Source organism: Trichoplusia ni, unplaced genomic scaffold (assembly GCF_003590095.1).
Source record: "Trichoplusia ni isolate ovarian cell line Hi5 unplaced genomic scaffold, tn1 tig00002324, whole genome shotgun sequence".
Classification (NCBI taxonomy): domain Eukaryota; kingdom Metazoa; phylum Arthropoda; class Insecta; order Lepidoptera; family Noctuidae; genus Trichoplusia; species Trichoplusia ni.
Genome location: NW_020800259.1, coordinates 883 through 23,949, shown reverse-complemented (window position 1 = coordinate 23,949; position 23,067 = coordinate 883). Strand labels below are relative to the sequence as shown.

General features: G+C 41.7%; 1 protein-coding gene across 1 annotated transcript; it reads left to right on the top strand.

The window, feature by feature from the left end:
* Positions 1-22,025: 22,025 nt before the first annotated feature.
* LOC113507526 lies at positions 22,026-22,772 on the top strand. Its single transcript, XM_026890382.1, has one exon. It carries the CDS (start codon positions 22,026-22,028, stop codon positions 22,770-22,772), a length of 747 nt encoding a protein of 248 aa, XP_026746183.1.
* The last annotated feature ends 295 nt before the right edge of the window (positions 22,773-23,067 follow it).

The window sequence follows — 23,067 nt, the reverse complement described above, 5'->3', positions numbered from 1 at the left end:
TTACACCTGCATCACCGAGCTCCGGTCCCGGGGCATCGAACCCTCGCCGAGGCAGCGCGAAACTTGGAAGAGTCAAGCCCGCCTCGTCACCTTTAGGAACTGGAAGCTGCGGCTCTCACGACCTTCGGCGGGGCGGTCTATTTGTGAAGCGATCCGCCCACACTTACAACCGTGGGCCGAGAAGCGGTATGGTGTCCTGACCTACCGCCTCACGCAGGTGTTAACTGGGCTCGGGGCCTTCGGGCATTACCTGTGCCGCGTCGTTAGGAGGGAGAAGTCGACTGCGTGCCATGAGTGCGGTGATGTCGACGACATCGCACTCCATAACCTGGCCGTATGTCCGGCCTTTGCCGAGCAACGCTCCGACCTTCTGGCGGCGCTAAATTTGACAGATCTTTCCGCGCTGCCGGCTGTTGTGGCTGCATTGATCAGCAGACGCGCAGCGTGGAACGCACTTGCCTCCTTCTGCGAGACGGTCATGTCCCAGAAGGAGGCGGTAGAGCGCGCGAGGGAAGAAGATCCCAGCGCGCCGGCCATACGCCGACGTCGTATGGGGCGGCGACGTGCTGCGCACGAGCGCAACTTGCCGCCCTAGCTAGGGTCTGGGCAATAGGCACGGGGGTGCATATCGCCCGTCAAAACAGACCCGCGACGGGGGGTCGCATTTCGGTGTGACGGGTGCGACCCCATTACGAGGCGAGGAGGCCGACGCTGTTTACACGTCGGCCTCCACAAACAACGCGTAAGCGAGCCGCCGGCCCTACTCAACGGCCGGCGGATCCCCGCGGCCGGCACAGTGTTGTGATATCATGTAACACCACGTGCCGGCACCAAACGCGGCTGACGTCACCCGGCGGTTAGGTTTAGTCAGGAAGAGTCTGACGTCTGACACTACCCGTCCTCCCCCCCGGAGGGCGGGTTTCCATGAGGATTCCCCCGCCTAAAAAAAAATTGTATCTTAAAGGTATTCAACAAATGTATTGCTGAAGGCGTTTTTCCTTGTATATGGCGTCAGGACTTTATTAGAATTATTCCAAAAAGTGGCGATAAGGCGCCAGACGACCCAAATCTTATCGACCCATTATCCTGCTACCATCATTTGGTAAATTGCTGGAGCGCCTTATTGTCCCACGATTACTGCCGGACGGACCAAAATTCCACAAAAATCAATTCGGATTTACAATAGGGAAATCAACTGTAGACGCGGCAATCTCGGTTAGGAGACTGGTGCATTTGTCAGACGCGAACTACGTCTTGGTTATTTTCCTGGATATCTCCGGTACCTTCGACAACGCATGGTGGCCAATGATACTGCTTAAATTAAAATCACGCGGCTGCTGCGGTAACATCTACCGACTCATTTACTCCTACTTTTTACATGGATCAGCCAAACTTAAACTTGGGCATCATTCTGTGTCGAAGGCATTGACCCTGGGATGTCCTCAGGGATCGGTGTTAGGCCCTTATCTATGGAATTTGGGGTTCGATGATTTTCTCGTGATACCTCTACCGCACGGCTGCTCACTTACGGGTTACGCGGGTGACGGACTTCTGCTCATGAAATCAAATACTCGCGCCGGGCTTGAAAATTCAGCCGATACCAAGTTTGAGTTTAATATCTGATTGGGTTAAACGAAACCGTCTGACTTTTGCACCACACAAAACGTTTCAATTACTTCTCAAAGGGAATCTAAAATCGCCTAGCATTAAATTTAACGGAATAATAGTTAAAAAAAGAAATAGCGTTTGTTATCTCGGTCTTGTTTTGGAGAGAAACTTTACATTTATTGAGCACATAAAATCCATCGGAGATAAAGCAAAAAATAAATTTTATGCCTTGAAAAGGATTCCCACGTCAACTTAGGGACTTTCATTCAACATCTTGAAGATCATCTAGGTTGAGGCCGATAGGGCCACAATAGGCGCTGCAAGACGTAAACTACTTCAAAGTCAACGGTTGGCGTTGATATTCTTGTGTAAGGCCTATCGGACTGTAAGTACTGAAACCCTGCCCGTCTTAGCAGGTGTTTTACCGGTTGATCTCGAAATACAACGTCGCGCGGCTATGTATTATTCCAGTAGAGAATTTTTGAAAAACGACTTCCTGTTTTATCGTGACCGTAGAAAGATAGACAGATTATTTAAACCGCTAACAGACGTCTCCGAAGAACTGATGGTGGAATGGCAGGTTAGATGGGAAACGTCTATTAAGGGCCGTCACCTCTACCAATTTTTTCCGTCCGTTCATGAGCGGCTGGAGAGGACTTGGATAGAGATTGATCATTGTGTAGCCCAGTTCCTTACAGGTCATGGTAACTTTAAAAGCTAATTATTTTCATTTAAACTTGTCGTTTCACCATTATGTCAGTGTTCAACGGCAAACAGTGAATATGAGCAAACTGCACATCATATTCTGTGGGAGTGTGGTCTATGGCAAGACGAACGTAACATCTTATTAGATAGTTTGCAGCCAACATCCGGTGTTGCTTACTATGAGGACTTTGTTGCAACCAGAGCAAATTTCCGTGCTTTCAGACGTTTCTGCCATACCTATTATTGGAATCAAAATAACAGCTCCTAAATTATAGGACCCATTAAACTGTAAATTTATATCCGTGGTGCCTGACAACTGAGCCTAACTCAGTAGTCGATCTCTTTTCTTTTCTAAAACTAGCTATTTCTTCCTTTGTCTCCCGCTTGCTATGGAGGGAAGTGGAACATTTTTTCTTACTTCTCCTCTTTACTATTTCTGATTAATTTCGAAGCGGGTTCCAAGGCAGTTAATTGTTCCCCCTGGGACACACCGAACTTAAGTGTTTCGGTGGTTTTCGTTGGTTTCATTGTAGATCCTGGCTTACAGGAGTTATAATGACGGGCATGTGTGGCGGGCTAGTCCCTATTAAAGGCTGATCAGTTACTTGAACAAATATAACTTACTAGCTGTTGCTCGCGACTCCGTCCGCGTGGACTTCAGTTGTGTTTGATGGTCCCCGTTTCCATGGGAATGCCTAGATAAAATGAAGCCTTGACCCCCCATTACACCCCTTAAATTCAGACTACCCTTATGCACATATTTCATTACTTTTAATAAACAATGTTGTGAGTTTCATATTAGTTTTGACCTACCATTAGCCCCCATTACAACCCTTGTTTTTTTCATTTAAAATTTTAAATAGTAGCCTATGTCCTTAATCAGATTATCTGTATACCAAATTTCTAAACAATCGGTTCAGTAGTATTGGTGTAAAAGCGAGACAGACAGAGATATACTTTCGCATTTATAATATTAGTATGGAAAGATGCACAGATTATAATTATCAGTATATGCCAAAGTCAATCAAACAACTCAACAAATCTATCGCTAACAACCGCAAGATATAATATAGTCATCTCCAAAGTTTCGGCACATAACCGTACCTAAGTATCCACAACACCGCTTTCAATTTAGTAACGAAAAATTACTAAAACCCAAAAGAGCAAGAAGAAAACATTCTATCAATTTGTGATATCAATCGTTTATGTGAAGACATATTGCTATTTATGAATGAAGTTGATGCATCCCTAGTCTACACCTTGTTTTAATCAATGAATATAGACATATTCTCATGACCTCTAGCAGACCTGTCAATACAACTTCAAATGCTCCTACAGTTATCAAAGCGACTGCATGCTGCAATTACAAAAAGAGTTTGTTTATCGATATCAACATTATCAACCGAATTATTATAGCCGAATAAATCACTACTCGAACATTTGAAGTATAATTTGCGAAAAGTCAACGATAAAGATGGCGACAGCGGTTTATTTGGCAGTACAATTGGAAGTTAACGAAATTAATCCATAATCAGAATTTTGCGGATATATTTTGTCGACTCATTAATATTTTTTTATGTTTTGTTATTCATATAAGGTTTTGATCGAAATTATTAATAAAGATAACAATCTACTCCACAAATTATTTAAGGTGTAACTTCGAAATGTAATGACAATAACAACGGCATTCTGACAGTTGCTATGGTTACAATTTTTGTTTATTACTCGCTAAAACCGCCCGCTCGCTACAAATCGAACCATTACGCCCTTTTACGTAGTAAGGTCCAAAAGTTTCCGGTCTGAACTATAAAATGAAGGATAAATCTCAAACAATTTTTATTATTTTTCAACATAGTCCCCTTTAATTTCAATACACTTTTCGCATCGCTTAATTAACGTCCTGGGCGGGCTTCATCTTCAACTGATTGTCTTCCTATACGAAACTGTTTCGCCCATTATTTTATGGTGGAATATGATGGGGAGGATTGTCCGTATACAGCATCCAAACGTTGTTTGATTTCGGCCGGCGTCTTTCCCTCTTTAGTCAAAAATTTAATCACGGCTCGATACTCAATCTTATCCATTCCGAATTTTCTGTCGACTTTCTAACTTTAAAAGGTTATAACTTTGTATATAAATGAAACATACTAATACTTTTAACTGTGGGTATGTCGATAAAAGTCAAGTTGTTCAATGTCAAGCTAGTTTGATATCTTTGATTAATTCAAGGCCGGAAACTTTTGGACCTTACTAAGTACAACCCTTTTTCTAGCTGAAGCCTATGTCCTGCCTCAGGCTCTAGACAATCTATGTACCAAATTTCATTGCAATCGGTTCAGTAGTTTTGGCGTGAAAGCGAGACAGACAGACAGAGATACTTTCGCATTTATAATACATATTAGTATGGATTTATGGTTTACCAACAGATGTTACAGCTAATCATGACTTATCTTACATTAGCTTATAATAGAAAATACTGCACACCTAATTAATGGTAAACACCGCATGCTTTGTGTTTTACAGCTCTGAAAAAAATGAGAAGTTATGTAGGGGAGACTCAGGACAGTTGTGACAATTTTTAATATAAGGGACATATTTTGCTCAGGAGATGTCCTGTAGTTATGACATATTGTATAAATTATTGTAGCATCATGCCTTCTCTTTCTGAAACAATCATCAAAATTAATTACAGCATTATGGTTTCTGAGAAAATCATCAAAATAGAAGGCTTAGCCCTTTGTCACAACTCTCCTATCACCGAGATAAGTTGTACAGGTACAGAGGTAAGTTATGACAGCTTTGTATTTAATCTGTTTGTGTAATAAAAATATCATTAATATAAATAAAACAAATTGTTTAATGCAAAAAGTAATCAAATCATCTCTTCGTATATTAATTACCAACAAAAATAACATAAAACATTCTCCTAACAAGTTTTATATAAATTATTATATCTTATATGTAATTATGGCATCGCTTTGAGATCAATCACATTATAATCAGTCGGAAATCTTAATCTAATCTGATAAGCAATTATGGCAAACGTATTGCAGCTCGCCTCCAGTACAATCGTCGTGCGACCAACCTTTACGTTCTAGGCATTGCACCCACTTCTCTATAGCCCTGCTCCTTGAATAGGCCTCAAGGCAAACCAAGAAATCATTTTCTGTTTCTTCTTCATCATTGCCCGTTCTCTTCTTATAATTAATCTTTTTGTTTTTTTAGGTATCTTCTTATCGTCACTTAAGACACGTTTTTTTTGCATTTTTTAACTTTCTATTAGCTTCTATAGCAGCTATTTCGTCTTTAGTTGGGGTGTCAGTAAGTACTGCAGATTTAACTTTGCGTCTGTTCCGTTGGTTGCTTTTTCTTGGTGGAGCTTTTGGCAACGGCCTCACTGATTCTGGTGAGAACACATTAGATACAGTAGCGAGAGGGCTGTGGGTTGTAAGCGTAGAAGCAACAGGCTCATTAGATTTAGTGTTCTGGACTAGGCTTAAGGCTGAAGAAGTGGATGCAACGGTTACATTGAAATTATTGTTCACAACTGAGGAATTACATGACGGCATCGATTGTTCTATAGATGCACCAGGAGAAATGGCTCTTGTTTCAATGTTATCAACTGTCCCAAAGGTGAGATTTGGAAATATTGTTCTTTGTGGTGCACAACCCACAAGTTCTGAAACGGTTTGCTCTAGTTCGGGGTTGGGACGATCAGTGACGTGACTTGGCATGAAATCGGCTTCTCCGAATATTTTCGTGTTAACCGGCCATGTTCTAGTTGCAGCAAAACCGGCACTGATATTCCTTGCAGTGATAGCTACGTCAAATGCAGATTTCGTTATAGATGGAATATCATGACTTTGCCGGCATTTGTTCGCATCCAATTATCACAAGCCGTATTAATTCTTTTTTTAGGGGTCCAAAAATAGCACGATCCAATGGCTGTAGCTTGTGCGTACAGTGTGGGGGAAATGTGAGCAAAACTATGCCATTGTCTCTGCAGAATTCGATGTTTTTTAGAGCTGTATGCGAGGCATGATTATCCAAGAGCAACAGAGCTCTTTGCTCCTTTGATGGTCTCACATGGTTTTTAAAATGCTCGAGGAAGAAATAAAAATCATCTTCTTGCATCCATCCTGACCCATTAGCTGTACCGACTGAACCGGTCGGGCCGTCCCGAATAAAATGCTCTTGGAATCGTTTACGTGGAAAAATGAACATAGGTGGTATGTAATTACCAATTGCATTTCCAGCTAAAGCTAGTGTGACCAATGTTCCCCTTTCTGCTTATGTCATGGCACTGACCTGTTTTTCTCCGCGTCGCGCAATTATTCTATCAGGTTTTTGGACGGTAGTTATCCCAGTCTCGTCGACATTCCAAATGTCTTTTGCGTGAAGTTTATATTTGCCTAAAACATCTGTGTAATTATTAAAAAAGTGGTGACATTGGTTTTATTAAAGCTTGTAGCGCGGGCTATGCTAGTAGGTTGAGGCAATCTTAAAGATAAATTACGATGCCGTTGCATAAATAGCCTGAGCCACACTTCTCCTGCCTTTTCATTTTCTTTCCAGGACTTTGGAATTTTTTATAGTATTTTTTGGCTAACTGAAATGCAATAACTCGAGTTTCTTTTTTTGTTAACTCATAATTAGATGCTGCACATGTAAGCAAATATTCGCTTAATATATTCTCCTCGTCTTCTGTAAAAACTGTTGGACTGGTATAGCCCATAGATGGAGCATCCCCTACTGGGCTTGCTTGATAAGCCTCTTTCTTCTTAATATATCTTGACAAAGACATGTTGTTTAGATTGTAAGAAGATGCTGCATCTCTTAGACTTTTACCTCTTAAAGTAACCTCTTCAAAGGCTAGGTCGTATATTTCGACGCTAGCAGTGCTTTTATCATACGTACATACTTATTAGGCATTCTGAAACAAAAAGTTGTCATGTAGCATGCAACATACCACACCACAAGCACGCATTAAAAAAACAATAAAAAAGGATTTTTTAGTTCTAGCATTTATTGCGAATTATACTTAAAAGTTTTGACCTTGATTTACTAATGCACAAGCACACATGCAGAAATTGTACCTACAGGCAATAATGTTAAAATAACCCAAAAGAAAAAAATAAGTGGCGTGGGAGAGTTGTGACAGGCTGTCACAACTCTCCTATGTTGTCAAAAATACGACTTCGGCGGAATAATAATTCGTATTTTTAAAACACGTTGCAAACACGAAAGATTTATGCAACGTTTTGAGGCTTGAATAACCGTAAATCAAATATATTTTTTCTTAAGTTGTGTAAGATAAAATAGCATAACAACGCACATGTAACAGCACAAGATATAAATTGTATCAAACTTTTGAAGAAAAACTTACTTTTTGTAATTTTTCGCACGTCGACGTCGTAACTACACAACCGCTTCTCGTGCGCCGCCGGCGGGTACTGAATGACGTAGCGGGTCGCTAAAGCGACAAATCCGCGTTGTTGCCAGCTCGCTAATTATTATAGGTACAGAGAAATCATACCTGTCACAACTTACCTCTGTCACAACTCTCCTAGGTCTCCCTTAATGTTTTGTTATTATGAGTGTTAAGTTAAGACTGGTGATCTTGCAGATATCGGTAATTATAGGCCCATATCGCTAGCTACTGTGATAGCTAAGGTGTTTGACAGCATGCTTAACGTACAGTTAAACAGGTTCATAAAGATTCATGATAATCAGTTTGGTTTTCGTCCTAGTTTATCAACAGAAAGTACGGTATTGTGCCTTAAGCATGCTGTCAGATACTACACACTATCTAAATACTCCAATCTATGACTGCTTTCTCGACCTATCAAAAGCTTTAAATATGGTTACTTATGACAAGCTCTGGAAAAAGATAGAAAATGAGAAATTACCTAAAGAAGTCATAAACATCTTTGAATTTTGGTACAGTAACCAGTCAAACTCGGTACGATGGGCTGAAAGCTATTCTCGTCCGTTTAGGTTGGAAAGCGGGGTGAGGCAGGGAGGATTGAGCTCCTCACCGACGCTTTTCAACCTATACGTAAACGAATTGATTGGTGAGCTCAGTAGCACCACAGTCGGGTGTCACATAGATGGGATCTGCGTCAATAACATAAGCTAGGCCGACGACATGGTGCTGCTGAGCCGTCAGTTTGTGGCCTTAGAAAGATGGTCAATATACAGGGTTATTGGTAAAACATTAACAACCTCTCAGGACTATATTTCTTTAGCAACAACTTTTGTTCTATGACTTTTAATAATTCATCAGATTTTAGTTCACCAGACTTTCTTACGAAAATAGTAATATTATAAATTGAACGCTCTAAATGTTTCGAAATCTACACGCACCAAAAATCGCTAGTTATAGGTAAATAAACTGTGCGTCTAGTGCAATTGACATGGGCAGGGAGCGAGGGGGACGGGGGCGGGGATGCTAGACCTTGACCCATTTCTATGCGCCCGGGCGGCCGTCAGTGTTCGCTTTGATGCGCCGGCGTCGCGTCATAAGTGTCCTTCGTGCGAAATTCTTAAGTGCAAAGTGAGACGTAATTATCAGTACGCGATGTCACAATATCAATATTCTAATGTCGAGTACACTGAAATGGTCCGAATACTCGCTAGGTGTAACGACAATGTTTCGGAAGCCTGTCGCCAATATGCGATACAATTCCCGAACGTGCCTACACCTAGCCGAGTAACAATGTTAGCTGCTACACAGCGGTTACGTGATTACGGGCAATTCCAGAGTGCCTTGAGGGATAGTGGTCGTCCACCGAGGCACACAGTGCGTGAAGAAGAAGACATATTGCAATTCTTCGAATTAAATCCAGCATCAAGTATCAATGACGCAGCTCGGCGGTTTAATGTCACACAATACTTCGCGTGGAGTGTCATTCACGGTGAAGGAAAATATCCTTTCCACCCTCATCGTGCGCAGGAGCTCACTGAAGCGGACAAACCCGCACGAGTTGCTTTTTGCAATTGGTATTTAAATGAACGGCCTACAATATTATGGACTGACGAGGCTACATTTGGCAGAGTGGGGTTATTTAATACCAGAAATGAACATTCATGGTGTTACGAAAACCCGCACGAACCGAGACCTCATAATTATCAACACCGGTTTAGTGTGAATGTATGGGCGGGAATCGTGAATTCCACATTACTGGGCCCTATCTATTTGGATAGACTTAACAGTGAAACTTACGAACAATTTCTTACTGAAACACTACCGGTATTAGAAGAAGACATACCACTCGCCGATTTACGTGGTATGTACTTTCAACAAGACGGGGCACCTGCGCACTATGCTCACCGAGTCAGAGACCTATTAAACAGGATGTATCCTGGTCGATGGATAGGACGTGGCGGGCCCCGCGCTTGGCCTCCGAGGTCACCAGATATTACTCCTTTAGACTTTTATTTGTGGGGACATGTTAAGACGCTAGTGTACACAGGTCGTGCAATCACAAGCCGTGATATGTTAATAAAAAAAATTATTTGGGCGTTTAATCAAATTAAAATGAACTCTGAAGTGTTATCGCGAGTAAATGAACAGGTTATTTTTAGGTGTGGACTATGTGTTGGTTGTGAAGGTGACTATTTTGAACGTCATGTGCGCGATACTCACCGACACCCGCGAGACTTGAACTTGAGAGGTAATAATAATTTGTAAATATTGATTTGAAATATCTAATTATCATTAAATCAATTACTGTAAATATGCTGATTCCACTTTTTAAATACGCCTACATTTAAAAATAAAAATGGATGAATAATACCAGTTTTAAGTTGAAGAATGTTCAACATAACTTTCGTCACATTGCATATGTAATTTAAGTACCTACATAGAATTTGTTCTTATTTTATTTTTTAATGTAGCCAGTCCTAAGCCTGGATAAGTATGAAGGGAGTGTGGATTCAGTATTCGGTACCTACAAACAATTACTTTTATCAAGTGATAACCAGTTACAATTTTACAAGAAAAATACGGTACCTAGTTGATAGTTTGTTTTTATTAAGGTGTTAGTACGTAGGTACTGTGTGAAAGATCAAGGTCATTCCCATGTAACAAATGTCCGATTGTACCTAGGTATTATTTGGCTTTTACGTAAAAAGGCGGGAAATCGTAGCGTAGCTAGTTAGAATTATTACTACCTACGAGTGGTGTTGTGGTACCTACAATAAAATACAGAGTTGAAACGTGTTAGATAAGACAACGAAATATTGAAGCTTTGTTTTTGATGAATGTATTATGTTTTATAAAAAGTCATAGAACAAAAGTTGTTGTTCATGATGTTAGTAATATAGTCCTGAGAGGTTGTTAATGTTTTACCAATAACCCTGTATGTGAACAATATATTAAAATACACGGGTTGGTATACAATTGTAAGAAATCCGAGGTCATGGTGTTCAAAGCAGGGCGTAAAAATATTGAAAATGGGCGTGAGAATGGGCGTAAAAATATTGAAAGTGCTATTAGATCGAATGCCGCTAAAACGTGTACATATTTTCTTTTAAATATCTTGGTCATATATTGACACCGGGTCTTGATGATGACTCTGATATTGAACGAGAGCGGAGGGCGTTGTCGGTAAGGGCGAATATGTTGGCTTGCAGGTTTGCACGTTGTTCATTAAAAGTCAAAATTACTCTCTTTAGAGCCTTCTGCACCACCTTTTACACGTGCAGCTTGTGGGCCAGTTATTCGCAGAAATCATACAGCGCCCTCCGCGTTCAATATAATAATGCGTTTCGGGTGCTGGTGGGGCTTCCCCGTTTCTGTAGCGCATCAGGGATGTTTGCGGATGCACAAGTAAACTGTTTTTACACAACTATGCATAAATGGTGTACATCAGTAGTGTGCAGGGTGCGGGGCAGCTCCAATAGCATTCTAAAGATGATTGCAAGTCGGCTAAATTGCACATACGTGAATCGCTGTAGTTTTATTTCTCACAGAATGACACAGCAGGAAGTCACAGTGCAACTTAAATAATGTAAATTTATAATATAATTTATTTTTACTAACATAGTTTAACATAGTATGCCACTAACAAAACATTGTTGAGTCCTAGCTACTTGTAATAATAATATCACATCTTGTTCTGATGTCACCGTCTTCATAATTTTTATGTCATCCGCAAAAAGGAACGACGAGGTATTTATGAAACAATCAGTGACATCGTTGATGTAGATGTTAAATAAGATGGGGCCCAAATGCGATCCCTGGGGGACACTTGACGTGAGTCTGAGGCGCGATGAACAGTAACCGTTGACTACCACACAGAACTCCCTATTAGTTAAGCAGGACTGAAACCAATTGAGAATTGGGCCATGGATGCCATAAACCGATAGCTTTTTTATAAGTAGTTTATGGGGCACTTTATCAAATGCCTTGCTGAAGTCCGTATACACAGCGTCAACCTGAAAGCCCTTATCTAAGGTCTCGGTTAAACTCTCTATGTAGGAGACAAGGTTAGTGCACGTCGAGCGACGTTGGACGAATCCATGCTGTTCTTCACATAGGAACTTCTCAAAGTAACGCTGCACATACGGACACAGCAATGACTCTAGGACTTTTCCAAAGATAGATGAATAACTACATATAGGTCTATATGTAGTTATTCATTACATCATTATCTCCACCCTTTAATACGGGAACCACTTTTGCTAACTTCCACGCTTTTGGAAACTGACTTGACATAAAAGATTTCTTAAAAATTATCTGTATAGGATTTACCAAGCTCTGTGCACAACGCGCAATAAAAAGTGGAGAGATTCCATCAGGACCAGCACCTTTTGACAGATCTAGGTTTTTTAACTTTTTAAGGATCTCGTCCTTTTCGACTTTCATAAACGAAAACTGATCGGAAGCTGTATAAAACAAACTCAATTTTTTAAAGTAAGCTTACAGCAACTCCGAATCACTATTAGAGTTGCTAGAGTACGTCGCAAATAGGTTGCAAATTTCCGTACCATCCGATGATATACAAGATCCATTAGTCATGGTAGCTCTCCTGGCGACGTTTATCTTTTAAATATGACCAAAAATATTTTGGATTTTTCTTAATTGCTGATTCCGCGCTAGCAATGTACAATATATAGCATTCTTTTGTGGCCACATAGCATCTTCTTCTTATTATTTTAAGTTCCATTACATCCAAGGGATTACATATTTTTTTAACTTTAATGCGGAGTTTATACTTTTCCTTTAATAACCTAATTAAGTTTGCACTAAACCAAGAAGGATACTTTACATTTTTTCTACGACATAGTGGGACAAAGTTGGTAATTGTGGCTTCAAGAATGCCATAGAACTCGTCTACCATTTCATCAACGTCACGACATCTTCCGATTATATCACTCCAATTTTGATTGTTAAGATGTTTATTCACTAGTATGTAGTCAGCTTTATGATAGTTACGTTTCTGTGATGACTTGTTTGATTTAAGGCGTGTGATTTCTGTTTTAGATAACTGAATTTCTAAGGGGGGATGATGAAGATCAATAGGCGACAGTGGTTGAGCATCAGTAACAATGCACTCCGGTGTATTAGTCAGTACTAAGTCTAGAAGTTTCCCGTTGTTATTACAGATATTGTTACACTGGTGAAGATTATTTAATGTCACAAAGTCTGTCAAAATTTTCCCAAGGACAAAGAAATTGTTTTTGGCGATAGAATGATTAACCGCATACCGACAGTGGATACAATCAAGTCTCCTATTACACAAGTGTATGCATCAGATATATCTAAATACATAGTTGTTACAGTTGGCAATAAAATATTTTGTTTCACGGGACAGTAGACTAATTTATGTGGGTCGTAGCAGGAAAGCTGGTATGAGTGTACTACTATAATGACAGTAACAAACCAGGAGGCCAGGTAGCAGATAGTGGTAATACACGAGGGTGGTTCCAGGAAAGCATAGCTTTAGTACACAATGGCGGTACCAGAAAAGCAGGTAGTGTATTTAAGGGTGGTACCAGGAGAGTAGGTAGTAGCATTTCATGAGGTTTGTAGCTGGGTAGCAGGTACTGTACATGCATGAGGCCGGCATCAGCAGAGTAGGCAGCAGTCATGAGGGAGTTACCAGGAGAGCAGGTAGCAGAAGTACATGAGGGTGGGAACATTAATTCGGGAGTCAAAATAAAAAAAGGAGTCATCAATTGGTAGGAGCCATGAGATAGGAACTACAGTGGCAGTAGATGTATATGAAGATGGTATTACGATCTTGCTGAAGGGGCTCGATTGGCCTAAGAAACTACTATTCAATCAGCAACATTATCATCATCTCTAAGGCGGCACGAAGTTCGAGGGGAAAGCTGGATTGATATAATGTACCTATACTAATATTGTAAAGCCGATGAGTTCGTTTTTTTGAACACGCTTATCTCAGAAACGAATATTCCGATTTAAAAAATTAGTTTCATAAAAGTTTATTAATTGATGAAGGCTAAAGGATGTAATACCTATCGTTACATCATAATTACTAGGAGCCGAGCTGTAATGTAAATTTTAGGAATACGAACGGAAGTAACGTGGAATCTAAATGTAATCCTATTATTAAAGATCCTAACTTATAACTTCAAAATGAATGAATGAATGAATCCGACCGATTTCGGCCATAGCGACTGCTTCAGCTCCTATTTGGTATTTTGGCGTTCATGCGCCCGTAGACGGCTAGTTTACCCTATTTTTGCGATGAAAGTCCGAGCACATTGAGGGCAGGTGAGTTTGCCGTCTTGATAGTGATAGGAAATAGCAGCAGGTAGGCGGGCCTTTACAGTATCGCGTTTAGCGTCAAGGTTAACTTTACGTTGGTCCTCGAAATTCCGTACATGGTTGTTTACCACTGTGTGCCATACTGGCCTCTGTGCTGCCAAATGCTCCCACCGTAAAGGCTCTATGTTACATCTCTTCATTTGCCGTTTTTGGACATCTTTGTACGGGAGGAGTTGTCTGCCCTGCTTACGCTTGCCTTCCTCCAGTTCAGAATAAAAGATGCGCTTTGCCACTTTCTCATCCGACATCCGCGATACGTGACCGCACCACCGAAGTTGCCGACGCATTAAGTAAGCCTCAATGCCACCAACATTGGCTCGCCGCAAGACTTCGGTATTTCGTACTCCATCTGATCTTCATGATGCTACGAAGACATTTTAGGTGGAATCGATCAAGAGCACGTATATGGCAACGATATAGACACCATGTCTCGGAAGAATATAGGAGGTTTGGCAGCACAATTGCCATATAAACAGAAACCTTGGTGGCCAACTTAAGGTCATGTGAACTGAAAACCTCAGAACGCAGCTTACCGAATGCTGCAGCTGCAGCACCGATCCTGCTGTTGATTTCAGCATCAAGGTAAAACTTGGATGTTACAGTGCTCTCCAAGTAGCGAAATTTATCTACCTGCTTTAGCACATCCTGGCCAAGCTTTATGGTCAGTGACTCACGACCGTGAATGTGTACAGACATCAATTCTGTCTTACTGACACTGATCTTTAGGCGGAACTTGCGGCATGCTTGGTGGAAACCGGGCATTAGCTGCTGCAGGCCATCTGGAAATTCAGCTAAAAAGCACAGATCATCAGCATACATGATCTCGGAGATCAGTGCATGCGAAACCTTGGTACGAGCCTTAAGTCTAGCCAAGTTGAAAAGATTGCCATCCGTGCGGAATCGAATGCGGACTCCCTGGGAGACTGTTTGTAAGACTTCTCTAACCACCACCGTTAAGTATAAAGCAAACAGAGAAGGTGCTATCATGCATCCTTGCTTCACTCCACAAGTAACGGAAAAGAATTCTGTCTGTTCACCGTCTACGGCAACACAACATTGCATGTTGTAATGCAGTAGTCTAAGAAGTCTTATAAACTTTTTCGTGCACCCGAGCTTTCCCAGCACCACCCAAAGCGCTTCACGAGGCACACTGTCGAAAGCTTTCTCCAGATCAAAAAAACAGAGGTACAGTTGACGACCCTGCTCCCTGCTCTTTTCCTGTACTTGCCGTATGGCAAAAATTGCTTCACATGTACCTCGATCAGATCGGAAGCCAAATTGAGTTTCTGGCAAAATCTTTTCCGATAAGGCCTTTAGACGATTCAGAAGAATTCTGGCAAAGACCTTCCCAGTGGCCGAAAGGAGTGAAATACCACGGTAAGAGTTGCAGTCAGACCGGTTGCCCTTGTTCTTATATAGAGAACTATTGCTATTGCTCCTTAATTTTTATGGTAAACCCATTTTTGTAGATCTTTTTATAATGTACAATATTGTAGAACATTATTTTGATGTAGCTCTTGGGGTTAAGTCAGCGTTTGCAATGAAAGTATAACATAAAATTATAACAAAAAAGTGGTTATTGTGAGCCAACCTTAAAAGATAGAGATATGCTTTCCCGAACTTTTTTGTGGATCTCTTTATGATGCACAATATTGTAGAACATTATTTTGAAGTATCTCTTGCGGTTAAGCTAGCGTTTGCAATGAAAGCGTAAAAAAATAGTAAATACATTTTAAATCGCTAAAATTTACTATGTTCCTGTGCGAAAATATGCATAGATTATACTTAAAAACCTTCCTCATAAATCACTTTATCTATTAAAGAAAACCGCATCAAAATCCGTCGAGTAATATTAAAGATTTAAGTGGTCAAGGGGAAATAGGGACAGAAAAAGCGGTCCTGTTTTATGATATGTAGTGATTACAGACATGTTCTCATGACCTCCAGCAGACCTGTCAATTCAAATGCTCCTACAGTTATCAAAGCGACGGCACGCTGCAATTAAAAAGAGTTCGTATATCTACATCAACCGAATTATTTAAGAAAAATAAATCACTATGCGAAACGAAATGACATTTGAACCTACCCACATAAGTCACTCAAGGTCGCGACTAAAACAACTGAAGCAGTGACGGTCGTCAATTTGTCATCGAAAGAATTGTCCGAGTACACTGTTTCTGTGCTATCTCGTGGACTAAACTTTGCACCGACACCGCGTAGAATACCCGTTGAGGATATAATAACAAATATTGAAAATACCATTTTCAGAAATAAAATACCTCACGGAGATGCTGATTGTCTACGCCAAGATGTGTCCACATTATTGCGTAAGTCTAACCTACCTAAGAGCAATATTACCCTCAAGGAGGTTAGTGCCCTGCGGGAGTTGCGCAATGATGAGTCACTGTTAGTTCTACCAGCGGACAAAGGTAACGCCACTGTAGTCGTCGACACCGAAGCGTACGAACACAAAATAACGCAAATGGTGGGCGACACAAGTGTTTATCGTAAAGTTACTTACAACCCTACATCCCGAGTCACGACGAAAGTAAACAAACTTCTCCACATCATAGGTGACCAGGAGCTGGTAGCACAACTACGTCCACAAAATCCGACACCACCCAAAATTTATGGTTTGCCAAAAATTCATAAAACGAATTGGCCCCTACGACCTATAGTTAGTCAAATAGACGCACCGACCTATAAACTGTCGCGTCATTTGGCTACACTGTTACAGCCATACACGGGCAAAACGAGCAGCTACGTGAGAGACTCCCGTCATTTTGTTGAGTTGCCGAATGGTATACAGCTGCAGAACACAGAAATAATGGTTAGCTTCGACATAACGTCGCTGTTTACCAACGTACCAGTAGATGAAGTCATTCAAATAATAACTACCCTTTTAGGCGGATCTACAATACCTACTTGCTATGTTGAGAGCATCACTTTCTGTCTGAAAAGTGGATATTTTCTGTGGCGTGGGAACTTTTATCTCCAAATTGACGGAGTGGCCATGGGCTCGCCTCTCGCGCCCGTTGTAGCAAATATTTTTATGGAGTGGTTCGAAGAAAAGCACTGGTGTCCGCCAGTGCTAAACCGCGATACTGGTGGCGATATGTTGATGACGTTTTTGCTGTCGTCACCCGGGACGCATTGAAGGACCTGACGTCACACCTTAACCAAGTGCATGCGAAGATAGAAGTCACCATGGAGGAGGAGAGCGAAGGGAAGTTACCGTTCCTGGATGTGCTGGTCATCCGAGAGCCGAACGGACGCGTGACTCACACCATCTACCGGAAACCGACGCACACAGACTGGTACCTACGAGCCGACTCTCATCACCACCACTCACACATATGTTCGGTGCCTCGTACGCTGCTGAACCGAGCACTTGCTCTATGCGACCACAAATACGTTGATGCGGAACTAAGGCATGTGCGTGACTTATTAGAGCGCAACGGTTATCAGTGGCGCCAGTGCAGACGTCTTCTGGGTATTGCGGGCGAAGTTCGCAAGCGTCCGGCGGAGGCTCAACGCACTCCTGCGTACTTGCCATACGTACAAGGAGTCACTAACAAGATAGGTCGCTTATTATGCCGAAGATATAGCATCAAGACGATCTATCGACCGCCAGGACAACTGCGACAGATGGTCCGCACTCCCAAGGACAAGGATCCTTTAGGCGTTCCAGGAGTATACAAAATACCGTGCGACTGCGGTCTGAGCTACATTGGGGAAACCCGGCGCAATGTAGCAACCGGACTTGGCGAACACATACGCAGCATGAAGAGTATGGACACCGAGAAGTCGGCAGTGGCTGAACATGTCTGTAATGAGGGGACGGCTCACTAGATAAGATTCGACAAATCCTCCGTACTAGCGAGGGAAAAATACTTCGTGCCGCGGAAAGTACGAGAGGCTATAGAAATCAGCCGTCACCCGAATTTTAACAGAGATTGTGGATGGACACTGCCACCAGCGTGGAAACCAGCACTGAATGCTGCGTCATTTCAAACGACGCTAGGTCTGGAGTGCGACGCGGTCAGCACGGTATGCACCGACTCAGCCAGTACGGGAGCACGGATGATGACGATGAAGACGGCGGACCCCCCACCCGCGACACCGGCGTCGCCGACCCCGCCGCCGCTCACGGCACGAGCGCGGCGCTACGCAGTGAGATGTGCGGCCGCTGACGTCAGTTCGACTCGCGATCCCGCCGCGTCTGCTCATGATTAAGGACTCCGGTTGGGTCCGAAACTAGTCGGGCTACCCCGATAAATACGCGTGAGTAAACCGTTACATCATTTAATAATGACATTTGAACTATATTTTTGCGAAAAATCAACGGTAAAGATGGCGACAGCGGTTTGTTGGTCAGTCCGATTGGAATTTAATAAAAATAAATCCATAATCTGAATTTAGACATATTTTGTCGACTCAAAGTGTTTTGTTATTTATATAAGGTTTTGATCGAAATTATTAATATAGATAACAATCTACTCAACAAATTATTTTAGTTGCAACTTCGAAATGTAATGACACTAACAAAGGCATTCTGACAGTTGCTATGGTTACAATTTTTGTTTATTACTCGCTATAACAGCTCGCTACATATCGAACATAACACCCTTTTATTATAAAATGAAAGATAAATCTCAAACAATTTTTTTTATTTTTCAATATAGTCCCTGTACGAGCACACTCGACAATTTTATGCTGACGCCCGCGATCTTTACCTACGTTAATACTTTATAACATATGCATTACTGTAATCAGTTCAGTTCAATAAAGCTGCTCGGTAAATACACATGTCGGTGTTTTCTTCCACATTACACATTAGAATTCCCGGCGCACAGCATACCTAAGCGGCTGGACTCCACATCTTTTTGATCCTTCGAGCGCTAAAGTGAAGTGTGAGAGAAGGTGTCTTCATCAATAGCGAATCGGCTTGGCTGGCCTCCCACAAGCGGGTCTCACCAGTCAAGTTGAGAAGTCATACATGTTGGTGACGGACATCAGCTCACACAGAACTAGCAGAACCAGTGGACATACAAGACCACTGCAAACTCTTCTATCAGTGACAGTGATTGTTGACAAATAGTATCTTCTACACATCTCTTACAATGGAAGGACTACTACAACGACAACACATCATTGCTGAAGCCATACAGAAGTTATCTACAAACATCAAGAAAGATTCTGCAATTCGGAAAACTGCCGAGTACATAAGAAAATGGCTAGTGAATCTTGAAGAATTGTGGGATGAGTTCGAGAACAATCACAAGAAACTTACAGTGTTTTGTGATAACAAACATGAGTACTTTCAGCCTGGTGTTTACCTCTCCGTGAAGGAGCTCTACGCAGCTACATGTGCTCTGCTGATGGACATAACATCGACCGAAACCGTGGCTAAACAAGGTATAAGTAGTCAAGGTGAAGGTGATGAACAACACAACGTCAGCACGGAAGAAAAAGGTACGCTATCCAAAACTGATGAGCTAATTAGTCAGCAACGGACAAACTTTCGAGCCTTTACAAGAGTCGTACGAGAAATCGACATTAACATTATCTCTGAAAAATGGGAACTACAAGACAAACTGCAGATGGTACAGGCGCGCTGGAAAACCATTGATGATCTCCATTGGCAAATCGATAACTTACTTATCGGCACGGAAGTGGATTATGAACAGGAGTACGCGGAACATGAAAATATTTACGAAACCACCAAGAGACAACTCAATCAAAAACTTAGCCATACTTCTCACCAACAACAAACAATGCCGAAAGTAGAGATTCAGCATTTAATGGTAACTATGCGCAATGGCCAACTTTCAGGACCTCTACTCTGAAGCCATCCACAACAATCCTTTGCTAAACAAGACTCAAACACTGCAGTATCTCAGGGGAAAACTGAAAGGTGAGGCAGAGCGTCTAGTGCAGCATCTCAACGTTTCAGCTGAAAACTACGACGCGTGCTGGGATATACTCACCCGAAGGTACAACAACATACAGCTGCTGTTTACAAAACAGATACAAATATTCTTAAGCCAACCTGTAGTACACCACCACTCTGCGCAAGAATTGAAAAATCTCCACGACACGACCTTGGAAACAATTCACGCCATACGCAATCTCGGCGTCGATACCACTACGCGGGATCCACTGTTGGTACACATTCTTACAGAAAAAATGACACGGAAACCTACAGTGCATACATGGAGTGTCGAAAGGCACCACGAAACCTGCCTTCATTCGTTGAGGCTATGGAATTTCTGGAAAGCAAATTCACAGCTCTCGAGCCAGTCAATAGAAAGAATAACAAGGCTGGTTTTCCGAAACATGAGGCCAAAAACAGAAACAACATTGAGGCCAAGGAATTCTCCTCCAAACAGCTTCCTATGAAGTTTAACAACAAGACAAGGACTTATCATGTTCGATCTGAAAGAAAATGTCCATTATGCAAGTCTGATCACATATTGGTTGCCTGTAAAACATTCCAAGGAATGGCGCCAGAAGATAAAATAAATACAATTGCACAATTAAAAGTTTGTGAGAATTGTATGTACTGTCATAACGACAAACAATGCAATTCCGCGAAAACATGTAGGGTGTGCAATAATATGCATCATACGACGTTACATGATGCTATGCAACAAAAGGTTCCCACCAATAACCTGACACCCAAAAGCGTCCCTACGGTGGCACAACATAAGTCGCATCACGTGGCTGGGAATGCGAACGAGGTGCTACTTGCCACGATTGAACTATGTGTTCTCGGTGAAAATGGAATGCCTATAAAACTGAGAGCTCTACTTGACTAAAGTTCCCAAATTAACTTGATTACGGAATCAGCTGCGCAACGATTGGGACTTCACTGGCGTAAACAAGACTCAACTGTCTCAGGAGTTAGCATCTCGAACAACAAGAGTCATGGAACCGTATTACTTACCTGCGAGTCCATATACCAAGACTACAATTTTACCGTTGAGGCGCTTGTCATGGCAAACCTCCTGAACAATTTGCCCAATTACACATTTGAGCGGCAACAATGGCCACATTTAGAAAACATAAGCCTTGCCGATCCTAACTACAACATTTCCAGGCCAGTTGACATTTTACTGGATGCTGGAGTTTACGCTCAAATCATCATGGATGGTATCCTGCGAGGACCCATACATGCGCCAATAGCTCAATAGACTAAGCTTGTATGGGTTCTATTGGGCAACACCACAACGTACCAATGCCACGCAGTGCTTAACAACCTAGAAGATATTTCACGTTTTTGGGAAATAGAAGAAATAACTGAACAGTCAACAACGCTGACGTCAGAACGAACAATATTCGGGTTTCAGAAAAACTTTATTCTCATTAAGAATTACATAAATTCACTTACATGAGAACATAACTTTATCACTACAAAATATTTTATAATGAGCAGCGTGCACTACAATATAACAGAACTACAAAAATCCTAACAAGACGCACAAAATAATATTACAATATAATTAATAACAAAATAACATTACAAAAAAACATTACAATATACAATATTGCGAAACATTATACGAAACTACAACTACGAGAAGGTCTGATGGCAGATATGAGGTCAAAATACCCATGAAACCGGCATTCGAGAAACAGTTAGGGTATTCGAAGTCGCAGACATTAGCACAATTCCGACAATTGGAGAAACGTCTATCAAGAGACCAGTCGCTTGCCGAAAGTTACAAAACATTCATGGCTGACTACATACGTCTCAATTACATGAAGCAAAGTTTAACTTCACTACAACCGAGTTGTTATCTACCACACCACGGTGTCATGAAATAAGACTCCACTACCACAAAACTCCGAGTTGTGTTTAACGCCTCAAACAAAACAACTTCGGGCTATACCTAGTCTCAACGAGCTAATGGAACGTGGGCCAAACCTTCAACAGGACTTACAAGCATTAATATTGCGGTGGAGGAGGTTTCCCTTTGTTTACACCGCCGACATCGAAACATTTTATAGAGAGGTCCGAATACAAGAACAAGATCAGCATCTGCAGAGGATTCTGTGGAGAGATTCCGAAGAAGACAAGATCAAAGAATACCAGCCGTGTACCGTAACATACGGTACTAAAGCTGCTCCCTTTTTAGCGATGCGCACAATAAAACAATTAATTTACGATGATGGTGCTCAGTACCCACTTGCTGCTGAAATATTGCAGAGTCAGCTCTATGTCGATGATCTCCTCGCCGGGAGCTATGACCTTCAACAAGCCAAGGCCACTCAACAGCAATTAATCGATCTACTCAAACAAGGTGGTTTTAACCTGCGCAAGTGGGCGAGCAACGACAAACGCTTATTAGAAGATCTTAAACCCGATCAAATTAGTCAAAACATGATTGACTTCAAGCACACCGAAACAAACAAGACATTGGGAGTTATGTGGAACCCCTCTACGGATCAATTTACATTTCACCATCCAGTGGAAATAACAAACGAGTGCACTACAATTACGAAAAGATCGTTGCTATCTCAACTATCAAAGCGATACGATCCACTCGGCTGGCTTTCACCTGCTACTATAAAGGCCAAACTTATTTTCCAACAACTGTGGACTACAAACCTCAACTGGGATGATCCCGTTCCACAAAACGTACAAAAACAGTAGGAAGAGTTCAGGAACGACCTAAAATATTTAGGTCAGATCTCTATACCTCGGTGGATGGGAACCAATAATACCCCAGTGGAACTACATGGGTTCTGTGATGCGTCGGAGAAGGCATATTCATGTGTCATCTATTGTCGAAGCATAAAAAACGATGGCCAACACATGAATCGGGTAGTAGCAGCGAAAACGAAACTCGCGCCCGTTAGAAAAGTGATGACTCTGCCCAGACTCGAACTAGGCGGCGCACACTTATTATCAAGACTAGCAACGAAGGTCATAGAGTCATTAAACGAAC